General features: G+C 40.3%; 2 protein-coding genes across 3 annotated transcripts in view; one reads left to right on the top strand and one right to left on the bottom strand.

The window, feature by feature from the left end:
- Positions 1–9,816, top strand: part of sbspon (somatomedin B and thrombospondin type 1 domain containing) — a 29,442-nt gene extending 19,626 nt beyond the window's left edge. Inside the window, exons 3-5 of the mRNA XM_028433260.1 lie at positions 8,614–8,692; positions 9,102–9,278; positions 9,374–9,816. Of these exons, the coding sequence (XP_028289061.1) occupies positions 8,614–8,692; positions 9,102–9,278; positions 9,374–9,491 (374 nt within the window). The 3' untranslated portion in view covers positions 9,492–9,816. The remainder of the gene's footprint in view (positions 1–8,613; positions 8,693–9,101; positions 9,279–9,373) is intronic.
- terf1 (telomeric repeat binding factor (NIMA-interacting) 1) lies at positions 9,725–13,005 on the bottom strand. 2 transcript variants are annotated; one of them, XM_028433259.1, is made up of 11 exons: positions 12,770–13,005; positions 12,240–12,335; positions 11,853–11,980; positions 11,658–11,744; positions 11,401–11,550; positions 10,721–10,827; positions 10,607–10,633; positions 10,399–10,496; positions 10,245–10,315; positions 9,971–10,159; positions 9,725–9,858 (listed from the first exon to the last, which is right to left on the bottom strand). In XM_028433259.1, the coding sequence occupies exons 1-10, from the start codon at positions 12,951–12,953 to the stop codon at positions 9,998–10,000; spliced, it is 1,110 nt and encodes a 369-aa protein (XP_028289060.1). In that variant the 5' UTR covers positions 12,954–13,005; the 3' UTR covers positions 9,725–9,858; positions 9,971–9,997. The 2 variants fall into 2 exon arrangements, with proteins under 2 accessions (XP_028289060.1, XP_028289059.1); XM_028433258.1 differs by having other exon boundaries at positions 9,725–10,159.
- Between the last annotated feature and the right edge of the window lie 81 nt (positions 13,006–13,086).

Raw genomic sequence — 13,086 nt, 5'->3', positions numbered from 1 at the left:
AACCATTCAAACATCAAAAGATTCAGCTCATTAAGGACATTCCCGGAAACCTTCAATAATAATTACAAATATTATAATATTAAAAATATTTAATATTTTCCACCCTCAAATTAACATTGGAGTCAATGGGAGAGCCCTTCAAACCATGCATTTTGCAAAATGCTACTGCTCCTACAAATATTAAGTTAGAGAAACCATTCGAGGCTTAAAATACTTCCAACGTCTTGGTCTTCAAAAGTTGTATTCAGAATTTGGAAGTTCAGCTCCGTCTTCAAATGCCAGGGGATTAAAGATGAAGTGGTTTTTGAGGTCTCTTCTGAGTTTAACATTAGTGTGTATTGCGTGGAATGTTGGGAGCTAGAGTGGGTGAGTCATCGCTCAGAGTGCGGGAGGGAAAAAAATTAAACCAGTTTCTGCGTTTCTATCCTGCTGTCGCGTCTGCACCTTTTATCTGACAGGGATAATTTGGCCACCAGTTCGAAGGAAAAATGGTCTGGGTTCTGTTGGTGTCGGTCTTAAAACTCAACACCAAACAGTTTTGCCTGTAGATCGAGCTGTTCGGGGAGAGTGCCGGTCATTCCTCCATTAAGACATAATGTAAAACCAAAAACAGAGAAGCAGAGCTGCCATATTTTCTAACTCGCCGCCATCTCCACATCTTTGACATCCCAGACATAAAAATCGTACCAGTTGTAGAGCAACTTCTTGGGATTCTGACGGTGTTCTTATTTTTCGTCTAAAGTCTTCGGTTTGGAGAATATGAGACGTTGTTCGGAGGGTGGTTTTACATAGGAAATGCATTAGGAGGGGGAAAGAGAGCTGCAGTTAGGGGCAGCTCATAAACATTCCGGTTGCCATGGATGCAGGCAGGCAGGCAGGCAGGCAGGGCTGTTACCATGGTGACAGACTGACTCACTAGAAGCATACAAAGCGGCCATATTTGTAGTCTTTATCAGACTTTAAGCATTATATCTGTCACATTGATCATCCTTCAGCTGTATACTACTTTTCCACATTCAAATCACACAGCCTGAGCTTCTTATAGTCTTATGGTATTATTCCACCCTCAGACCTTTCATATGGTATATTCACAGGCTATTCTTTAAGGTCGTGACTTCATACTGTTCTTGTCTTCAGCTGTTTCTCTTTCATATCTTCATATTATTAAAACATTTTCTACTTTTCCAGATAAGAGCTTCATCTTTCTAAATTCTTAACTGTGTTTCAGCAAATTAAGTTCAGATTGCAGTTTCTCCAGCAATTCAGAGCAATCGTTCACATCAGCATTCAAAGCAATGCTTCAGCTGCGGCAATCAAACTTGCATTTTCTTCAGGAAATGCTTTTCTAGTTATTATTATTATTATTATTCTTCCGTACGTTTTTTGGCTCAGCATATCTTCAGAATGCATGGGCCGATTCAAACCATTCAAACATCAAAAGATTCAGCTCATGCAGGACATTCCCGGAAACCTTCAATAATAATTACAAATATTATAATATTAAAAATATTAAACATTTTCCACCCTCAAATTAACATTGGAGTCAATGGGAGAGCCCTTCAAACCATGCATTTTGCAAAATGCTACTGCTCCTACAAATATTAAGTTAGAGAAACCATTCGAGGCTTAAAATACTTCCAATGTCTTGGTCTTCAAAAGTTGTATTCAGAATTTGGAAGTTCAGCTCCGTCTTCAAATGCCAGGGGATTAAAGATGAAGTGGTTTTTGAGGTCTCTTCTGAGTTTAACATTAGTGTGTATTGCGTGGAATGTTGGGAGCTAGAGTGGGTGAGTCATCGCTCAGAGTGCGGGAGGGAAAAAAATTAAACCAGTTTCTGCGTTTCTATCCTGCTGTCACGTCTGCACCTTTTATCTGACAGGGATAATTTGGCCACCAGTTCGAAGGAAAAATGGTCTGGGTTCTGTTGGTGTCGGTCTTAAAACTCAACACCAAACAGTTTTGCCTGTAGATCGAGCTGTTCGGGGAGAGTGCCGGTCATTCCTCCATTAAGACATAATGTAAAACCAAAAACAGAGAAGCAGAGCTGCCATATTTTCTAACTCGCCGCCATCTCCACATCTTCAACATCCCAGACATAAAAATCGTACCAGTTGTAGAGCAACTTCTTGGGATTCTGACGGTGTTCTTATTTTCCGTCTAAAGTCTTCGGTTTGGAGAATATGAGACGTTGTTCGGAGGGTGGTTTTACATAGGAAATGCATTAGGAGGGGGAAAGAGAGCTGCAGTTAGGGGCAGCTGATAAACATTCCGGTTGCCATGGATGCAGGCAGGCAGGCAGGCAGGCAGGGCTGTTACCATGGTGACATGCTGACACACTAGAAGCATACAAAGCGGCCATATTTGTAGTCTTTATCAGACTTTAAGCATTATATCTGTCATATTGATCATCCTTCAGCTGTATACTACTTTTCCACATTCAAATCACACAGCCTGAGCTTCTTATAGTCTTATGGTATTATTCCACCCTCAGACCTTTCATATGGTATATTCACAGGCTATTCTTTAAGGTTGTGACTTCATACTGTTCTTGTCTTCAGCTGTTTCTCTTTCATATCTTCATAATATTAAAACATTTTCTACTTTTCCAGATAAGAGCTTCATCTTTCTAAATTCTTAACTGTGTTTCAGCAAATTAAGTTCAGATTGCAGATTCTCCAGCAATTCAGAGCAATCGTTCACATCAGCGTTCAACGCAATGCTTCAGCTGCGGCAATCAAACTTGCATTTTCTTCAGGAAATGCTTTTCTAGTTATTATTATTATTATTATTATTATTATTATTCTTCCGTACGTTTTTTGGCTCAGCATATCTTCAGAATGCATGGGCCGATTCAAACCATTCAAACATCAAAAGATTCAGCTCATTAAGGACATTCCCGGAAACCTTCAATAATAATTACAAATATTATAATATTAAAAATATTAAACATTTTCCACCCTCAAATTAACATTGGAGTCAATGGGAGAGCCCTTCAAACCATGCATTTTGCAAAATGCTACTGCTCCTACAAATATTAAGTTAGAGAAACCATTCGAGGCTTAAAATACTTCCAACATCTTGGTCTTCAAAAGTTGTATTCAGAATTTGGAAGTTCAGCTCCGTCTTCAAATGACAGGGGATTAAAGATGAAGTGGTTTTTGAGGTCTCTTCTGAGTTTAACATTAGTGTGTATTGCGTGGAATGTTGGGAGCTAGAGTGGGTGAGTCATCGCTCAGAGTGCGGGAGGGAAAAAAATTAAACCAGTTTCTGCGTTTCTATCCTGCTGTCACGTCTGCACCTTTTATCTGACAGGGATAATTTGGCCACCAGTTCGAAGGAAAAATGGTCTGGGTTCTGTTGGTGTCAGTCTTAAAACTCAACACCAAACCATTTTGCCCTGAAGGCCAGCTGTTCGGGGAGAGTGCCGGTCATTCCTCCATTAAGACATAATGTAAAACCAAAAACAGAGAAGCAGAGCTGCCATATTTTCTAACTCGCCGCCATCTCCACATCTTCGACATCCCAGACATAAAAATCGTACCAGTTGTAGAGCAACTTCTTGGGATTCTGACGGTGTTCTTATTTTTCGTCTAAAGTCTTCGGTTTGGAGAATATGAGACGTTGTTCGGAGGGTGGTTTTACATAGGAAATGCATTAGGAGGGGGAAAGAGAGCTGCAGTTAGGGGCAGCTGATAAACATTCCGGTTGCCATGGATGCAGGCAGGCAGGCAGGCAGGCAGGCAGGGCCGTTACCATGGTGACATGCTGACACACTAGAAGCATACAAAGCGGCCATATTTGTAGTCTTTATCAGACTTTAAGCATTATATCTGTCATATTGATCATCCTTCAGCTGTATACTACTTTTCCACATTCAAATCACACAGCCTGAGCTTCTTATAGTCTTATGGTATTATTCCACCCTCAGACCTTTCATATGGTATATTCACAGGCTATTCTTTAAGGTCGTGACTTCATACTGTTCTTGTCTTCAGCTGTTTCTCTTTCATATCTTCATAATATTAAAACATTTTCTACTTTTCCAGATAAGAGCTTCATCTTTCTAAATTCTTAACTGTGTTTCAGCAAATTAAGTTCAGATTGCAGATTCTCCAGCAATTCAGAGCAATCGTTCACATCAGCATTCAAAGCAATGCTTCAGCTACGGCAATCAAACTTGCATTTTCTTCAGGAAATGCTTTTCTAGTTAGTTTGATTGCCATGGCAATCAAACTCTTGTTCTTCTACGTCTTTATTAGTTTGATTGCCATGGCAATCAAACTCTTGTTCTTCTACGTCTTTATTATTATTATTATTATTCTTCCGTACGTTTTTTGGCTCAGCATATCTTCAGAATGCATGGGCCGATTCAAACCATTCAAACATCAAAAGATTCAGCTCATTAAGGACATTCCCGGAAACCTTCAATAATAATTACAAATATTATAATATTAAAAATATTAAACATTTTCCACCCTCAAATTAACATTGGAGTCAATGGGAGAGCCCTTCAAACCATGCATTTTGCAAAATGCTACTGCTCCTACAAATATTAAGTTAGAGAAACCATTCGAGGCTTAAAATACTTCCAACGTCTTGGTCTTCAAAAGTTGTATTCAGAATTTGGAAGTTCAGCTCCGTCTTCAAATGACAGGGGATTAAAGATGAAGTGGTTTTTGAGGTCTCTTCTGAGTTTAACATTAGTGTGTATTGCGTGGAATGTTGGGAGCTAGAGTGGGTGAGTCATCGCTCAGAGTGCGGGAGGGAAAAAAATTAAACCAGTTTCTGCGTTTCTATCCTGCTGCCATGTCTGCACCTTTTGTCTGACAGGGATAATTTGGCCACCAGTTCGAAGGAAAAATGGTCTGGGTTCTGTTGGTGTCGGTCTTAAAACTCAACACCAAACAGTTTTGCCTGTAGATCGAGCTGTTCGGGGAGAGTGCCGGTCATTCCTCCATTAAGACATAATGTAAAACCAAAAACAGAGAAGCAGAGCTGCCATATTTTCTAACTCGCCGCCATCTCCACATCTTCGACATCCCAGACATAAAAATCGTACCAGGTGTAGAGCAACTTCTTGGGATTCTGACGGTGTTCTTATTTTTTGTCTAAAGTCTTCGGTTTGGAGAATATGAGACGTTGTTCGGAGGGTGGTTTTACATAGGAAATGCATTAGGAGGGGGAAAGAGAGCTGCAGTTAGGGGCAGCTGATAAACATTCCGGTTGCCATGGATGCAGGCAGGCAGGCAGGCAGGCAGGGCCGTTACCATGGTGACATGCTGACACACTAGAAGCATACAAAGCGGCCATATTTGTAGTCTTTATCAGACTTTAAGCATTATATCTGTCATATTGATCATCCTTCAGCTGTATACTACTTTTCCACATTCAAATCACACAGCCTGAGCTTCTTATAGTCTTATGGTATTATTCCACCCTCAGACCTTTCATATGGTATATTCACAGAATATTCTTTAAGGTCGTGACTTCATACTGTTCTTGTCTTCAGCTGTTTCTCTTTCATATCTTCATAATATTAAAACATTTTCTACTTTTCCAGATTAGAGCTTCATCTTTCTAAATTCTTAACTGTGTTTCAGCAAATTAAGTTCAGATTGCAGATTCTCCAGCAATTCAGAGCAATCGTTCACATCAGCATTCAAAGCAATGCTTCAGCTGCGGCAATCAAACTTGCATTTTCTTCAGGAAATGCTTTTCTAGTTATTATTATTATTATTATTCTTCCGTACGTTTTTTGGCTCAGCATATCTTCAGAATGCATGGGCCGATTCAAACCATTCAAACATCAAAAGATTCAGCTCATTAAGGACATTCCCGGAAACCTTCAATAATAATTACAAATATTATAATATTAAAAATATTAAACATTTTCCACCCTCAAATTAACATTGGAGTCAATGGGAGAGCCCTTCAAACCATGCATTTTGCAAAATGCTACTGCTCCTACAAACATTAAGTTAGAGAAACCATTTGAGGCTTAAAATACTTCCAACGTCTTGGTCTTCAAAAGTTGTATTCAGAATTTGGAAGTTCAGCTCCGTCTTCAAATGCCAGGGGATTAAAGATGAAGTGGTTTTTGAGGTCTCTTCTGAGTTTAACATTAGTGTGTATTGCGTGGAATGTTGGGAGCTAGAGTGGGTGAGTCATCGCTCAGAGTGCGGGAGGGAAAAAAATTAAACCAGTTTCTGCGTTTCTATCCTGCTGTCACGTCTGCACCTTTTATCTGACAGGGATAATTTGGCCACCAGTTCGAAGGAAAAATGGTCTGGGTTCTGTTGGTGTCAGTCTTAAAACTCAACACCAAACCATTTTGCCCTGAAGGCCAGCTGTTCGGGGAGAGTGCCGGTCATTCCTCCATTAAGACATAATGTAAAACCAAAAACAGAGAAGCAGAGCTGCCATATTTTCTAACTCGCCGCCATCTCCACATCTTCGACATCCCAGACATAAAAATCGTACCAGTTGTAGAGCAACTTCTTGGGATTCTGACGGTGTTCTTATTTTTTGTCTAAAGTCTTCGGTTTGGAGAATATGAGACGTTGTTCGGAGGGTGGTTTTACATAGGAAATGCATTAGGAGGGGGAAAGTGAGCTGCAGTTAGGGGCAGCTGATAAACATTCCGGTTGCCATGGATGCAGGCAGGCAGGCAGGCAGGCAGGCAGGGCCGTTACCATGGTGACAGACTGACTCACTAGAAGCATACAAAGCGGCCATATTTGTAGTCTTTATCAGACTTTAAGCATTATATCTGTCATATTGATCATCCTTCAGCTGTATACTACTTTTCCACATTCAAATCACACAGCCTGAGCTTCGTATAGTCTTATGGTATTATTCCACCCTCAGACCTTTCATATGGTATATTCACAGGCTATTCTTTAAGGTCGTGACTTCATACTGTTCTTGTCTTCAGCTGTTTCTCTTTCATATCTTCATAATATTAAAACATTTTCTACTTTTCCAGATAAGAGCTTCATCTTTCTAAATTCTTAACTGTGTTTCAGCAAATTAAGTTCAGATTGCAGATTCTCCAGCAATTCAGAGCAATCGTTCACATCAGCATTCAAAGCAATGCTTCAGCTGCGGCAATCAAACTTGCATTTTCTTCAGGAAATGCTTTTCTAGTTATTATTATTCTTCCGTACGTTTTTTGGCTCAGCATATCTTCAGAATGCATGGGCCGATTCAAACCATTCAAACATCAAAAGATTCAGCTCATGCAGGACATTCCCGGAAACCTTCAATATTAATTACAAATATTATAATATTAAAAATATTAAACATTTTCCACCCTCAAATTAACATTGGAGTCAATGGGAGAGCCCTTCAAACCATGCCTTTTGCAAAATGCTACTGCTCCTACAAATATTAAGTTAGAGAAACCATTCGAGGCTTAAAATACTTCCAACGTCTTGGTCTTCAAAAGTTGTATTCAGAATTTGGAAGTTCAGCTCCGTCTTCAAATAACAGGGGATTAAAGATGAAGTGGTTTTTGAGGTCTCTTCTGAGTTTAACATTAGTGTGTATTGCGTGGAATGTTGGGAGCTAGAGTGGGTGAGTCATCGCTCAGAGTGCGGGAGGGAAAAAAATTAAACCAGTTTCTGCGTTTCTATCCTGCTGTCACGTCTGCACCTTTTGTCTGACAGGGATAATTTGGCCACCAGTTCGAAGGAAAAATGGTCTGGGTTCTGTTGGTGTCGGTCTTAAAACTCAACACCAAACAGTTTTGCCTGTAGATCGAGCTGTTTGGGGAGAGTGCCGGTCATTCCTCCATTAAGACATAATGTAAAACCAAAAACAGAGAAGCAGAGCTGCCATATTTTCTAACTCGCCGCCATCTCCACATCTTCGACATCCCAGACATAAAAATCGTACCAGTTGTAGAGCAACTTCTTGGGATTCTGACGGTGTTCTTATTTTTTGTCTAAAGTCTTCGGTTTGGAGAATATGAGACGTTGTTCGGAGGGTGGTTTTACATAGGAAATGCATTAGGAGGGGGAAAGAGAGCTGCAGTTAGGGGCAGCTCATAAACATTCCGGTTGCCATGGATGCAGGCAGGCAGGCAGGCAGGCAGGGCTGTTACCATGGTGACATGCTGACACACTAGAAGCATACAAAGCAGCCATATTTGTAGTCTTTATCAGACTTTAAGCATTATATCTGTCATATTGATCATCCTTCAGCTGTATACTACTTTTCCACATTCAAATCACACAGCCTGAGCTTCTTATAGTCTTATGGTATTATTCCACCCTCAGACCTTTCATATGGTATATTCACAGGCTATTCTTTAAGGTCGTGACTTCATACTGTTCTTGTCTTCAGCTGTTTCTCTTTCATATCTTCATAATATTAAAACATTTTCTACTTTTCCAGATAAGAGCTTCATCTTTCTAAATTCTTAACTGTGTTTCAGCAAATTAAGTTCAGATTGCAGTTTCTCCAGCAATTCAGAGCAATCGTTCACATCAGCATTCAAAGCAATGCTTCAGCTGCGGCAATCAAACTTGCATTTTCTTCAGGAAATGCTTTTCTAGTTAAATCTGTAAGTGTTTTTATTCTGAGATGTACTGAACTGGTTTCTCCCATGAGGTCCTGCATTCATCACCAGCATGGAGTTTGGCAAGAGAAGGCCCAAACATGGCAGCTATGGAAACCCCCTAGAGCCTGGGTAGGTTTCATATCATGCTCTTATAGAGCCCCTGAAACTATGACACATGACTTCAAGAGTTGAAAAGTTCATGATTGACATCAGGAGTGTAAATCTCATTTTTGTGTTATGCTGTGTAACCCACACCAATTTTGAAAAAAGATAACAGCCCAACGTTTTCTCCGTCTGCATGAGGTGTTTGCCCACCTGGCCGTCTGTCTACAGAACAGTAAATAAAGCAATGCTGAGAGACTACCCACAATCCTTTGAAATAAAATACAGGACTGCCACATTAAAAAAGTACATGAACAAAAGGTCTTGGTGACAGTCAGTGAGGTATTATGTGCAGCTTCCATTCAATAATTATTAGCCCTGGTTGATGGTGTCCTCCTGTTATATGCATTCTGTGTTTACTTTGGTCTGCTTCCAGGTTCTGTGTGGAATTCACACTGGAGTCGCGCACACAGTACTGCACAGTGGAGAATCGGCCACACACACACTGGATGCGCTACATAACAGAAGGCTTTAAAGTGTGTGTGGCATGTGAGCCTCCTGCCATGCGAAACAATAGTGGCAGCTGCCAAGGAGACGGTCAGGAATCAGACAAGTATGAAGTTATGAAACTTTTTTTTTTTTAAAGTGATGTTAAGACATGACACCAGTTAAAAACAACCACACATTTGCTGTGTAACTGTCTTGCAGAGAAGCTGTGCTCCACTGGCAGGCAGTGGGGAACCCTCGGTGCAGTGGGACATGGAAGAAGGTCCAGAAAACACAGCAGTGCTCCTGCCCACCACAACACAGCTTTGTCTTCATCTGACCCACAAAAAGCTTTGAGGATCTGAAGTCAAACAAAAACATTTTACAGCCTACTCGGTGGGTCTGCTGCCTCACCACCAAAAGCTTCCATCGCTCAAGGAAATGAGACTTGAGAATGATGGTACAAAGTTCCTTAATACGGTACACATTAATTTTTAAGTATCTTGCATTCACAGCAATATACAGATTGTATTACAGTGAGTGTTTCTTGTATACAAATCACCCATCAGAACAGATTTTCTATATTTTTATTTTAACACTGTACTGTTTATTTCAGTTTCTTACAAAGATATTACAAATTCCTCTTATTCATAGCAATGCCAAATAACTGAAGTGACATTCTGTTTTATTCCATATTAACCGATACCCTGTACAAAAAGGAAAAGCAGGATTTAATATGAAAATGTTGTCATTGTTTCTAGAGTGCCCTCTAGTGGCAGATCATTTTAGTGCAATTAAAATTATTTACAGGAAACATACACAGGCTGGGAGGGGAGCTCTCAGTCTTTAGTTGACCATATTTCCCTTCTTTAGAACTCTCCAGCGGTCTTTGAGCATGACACCAGTACGTCCTTCAAAGTCATAATCCAATAATATGCGAGACCAATTCCCCTGGCCGTGACGGTCCACACCCTTTATGAGATATTGGTCCAGCTGCTGTGTCCATTTCTAAAAGTAAAGCTTAAACTCAGAAAACAAAACTGGGCAACGCTTCATTAATTCCTTTGATTAGAGCTCAATTACATTTCAGTACCTGAGGTCGCTTTCTTCGTTGTACATTGGAGGTGTCCATTGATGTCTTGGGTGTTATCTGAGATACCAGCTCTGATGGTGTGAGGTTTAAAGTATCGTTACACCAGATAAAAGAGGCAGAGAGAAGAAACGGGCAGAGAAAAAATACAACGTACCATCTCTGGAGAGTCGCTTGACAGAAATATAAGCCTTCTTGCAGCCATCAGGTATCCAAACGTCAGCAGTTTTAGTTGAGAGCAGTTTCCGTTTTGTTCTGTAGACGTGTTACACACAGTGTGACAAAGTTATTTCTTTCCCTACATGTGCAATGAATCCATCTTGCCAATAGTTTGATAGCTTAAAGACAAAATCATTTCTACTTACCTAAAACATGCAGTGCTCTGCTTCTGCCTGTATGAATATGCAGCATAATGTTAATGACAATAAAAAGAAGGAATTTTAATGAAACAGCAGAGGAATACAAATATTATTTCTTACTTCTGATCCTCCTCTGTTGATTTACTGGCTGACAGAGAGCCTTTTTGTGGCACCATCTCCTTCAAATCTTCAGTGCTCTGTGACGACTGGACTATCTTTGTAGCTGCCTGACAGATGGAGACAAGACATTTACATTAGCTTCTGTGTCTAAATAACCTTCCCACAACTAACTTCACGTTACGATAATGTGATAGCACAACTAATGAGCCCTGTCATTTCAATACCCTTATAAGTCTCACCTTCCAGAGGTCATATGCTTTTGTATAAATCATTTGTGCAACTTCCCTGAATAAGCATTGTCCTTGTGACTTTTGAATGTAGGAGTTTGCCCTTCCAACTTATTTGATGACAAATTGTCAATTAACTATGACAGATAATGTCAGATCAGCACCTCCAGTTGGTCAGCACCCATTACTCAAATGGACAATATCTGTATACAAGACTAAAAAAGATTTACAACCTTTTGCCCAATCTTTTTCTTAAAAACAAATATAGTAGTCTTGGGTGTTGCTAAGGCCAGGATGTAGAGAGGATGTAGAGAGGATGCAGCTGCAAGATGGCTGCATGTGGGGAAGCAAGCATTAAACCGACCAAAGAAAACAAATTACATGTGCAGACAGTGTCCATCTGTCTGCAGTACCCTACAACTGGTTGAAATACATTAGGTTCATTTTCTATACCTTAAAAAGGAAATCTGAAGGATTCTTCTCCAAGTAAGCCTCCAGGTAGGACTGGATTGTCTCCAGCAGGCGTGTGAAGCTGAAGCTCATGAGGAATGGGTGGTAAGTCTCCTTCTGTGCCACTACTGTGGTGAGCTTAATTCCCACATTCTGTTTAAAAACATTAAGCATTAAAACCAAACGTCTTAGGCCACCAAATATTCCTGAATTGATCCTGTGGTTTTGAAAGGAACAGAAAGGATGATAAACATACTGACCCGTGGGGAATTATGGTTATCCATAAACCACTTGAGGGCAGAGGATGCTAAGGATGTTTGGCCTTTCTCCAAGCAGACAGCTACAGACTAAAGAAAAAAACCTTTGTTACACCTTTGAACTGCTTCGAAGCATCAATACCTAGAGCAGACAGACAGAATTAGTCTGTGCTGTAGAAAGGAAGTCTGTTGGGTTACCTGGACAAACAAAAGAATGATGATGTTTTTGAACAAACTCTCATCCGCCACAGTGTGTTCCAGGTCTGACCATATGTTAGCAGCTGACATTAGAGGCATCACAGAGTCATCTTCTTCAAACAGGACATCTGAAGAAACGCACAACGTGGTAAAAATGGCCGGTAACAGCTTTGGTTAGTCAGTACACTTGTGAGTAGTTGCTATCTTACTTAATCAGTGATACTGGCTAGTTTGCAGTTATTCTAAAAAAAAAGATATTGCAGATTATATCAGTTTCTGTGGGAATGTCTGCAATAAGTTAAACAGAAGCACCCAGTGCACATGTATGATAATGTATGGAAATGTAGAGAGGGAGATCTAATTCAGGTCCAGCCTGCAGCAACTTACCCAGCTGCTTTCCATGCATGACTCTTGCCAGGAAGGCACAGATCATTTTTTTCTCATGATGGAGGTTTTCGTTAAGAGATGGAGTCTTTAAGATGGCTGAGGGAGAAAAACACAAAGAAAGGTTCACAAAACGGCATCGTAAAAAAAGCTGTATGAGAAATTCATAATTTCATAATGATGCGGTTAAAGTAACTACGGAATTACTTTGTGTATTAATGTCGCTACACGGGCCTGTTTCAGAGGAGCACACTCCTAATTAGAGAGGGTGGCACACCTGTGTTTTCAGGTAAACTACGACTTCAGGATTCAGTTCTTTGTTACATTACTTATTTGGTATTAACTTAATTATCATTGTCCCATTTGGTAACCAAGTAACTGTTAGTGTTAAACTCTCCTTCACCCCGGGGCAAAAACCGTGGACTATACCCTGATATCTGTGGACTCGACAGAGATACTGCGTGGATAACATCACCTGAGACATTAACGTTTGGTGAGTTACTAATAATTTGTTATATTGATAAATAACTTACCTTCGTAAGTCGATAACGTTTCGTTAAACTCCTCGAGTTTTCCTTCATTGAAACGCCGACAAAGACTGACAAACATAAAGTCCAACATCCATTCGGTGGCCACATCGGTAATATGGGGGAAACTAACGTTTTCATTGAAAATTTGCGCATATGAAGCGCTTTTATCGGTTTCGTCTGGATCCATAGTTGTGTTTACCTTTTGTCTTCCCTTTTCGAAGGTTTCCTCTCCTTTGTAAGTAGTTCGATTTCCGCGTTCCCGCGCGCTTTGGTGCCTGTTTCATTGTTAGAGCTGCGCCCCCTGCCGTCTGGGAGGAGTT

This window comes from Parambassis ranga, chromosome 20 (genome assembly GCF_900634625.1).
Source record: "Parambassis ranga chromosome 20, fParRan2.1, whole genome shotgun sequence".
NCBI classification, from domain to species: Eukaryota; Metazoa; Chordata; class Actinopteri; family Ambassidae; genus Parambassis; species Parambassis ranga.
Note: the sequence above shows the minus strand (reverse complement) of the source record. Positions and strands in the feature narration are given on the sequence as shown.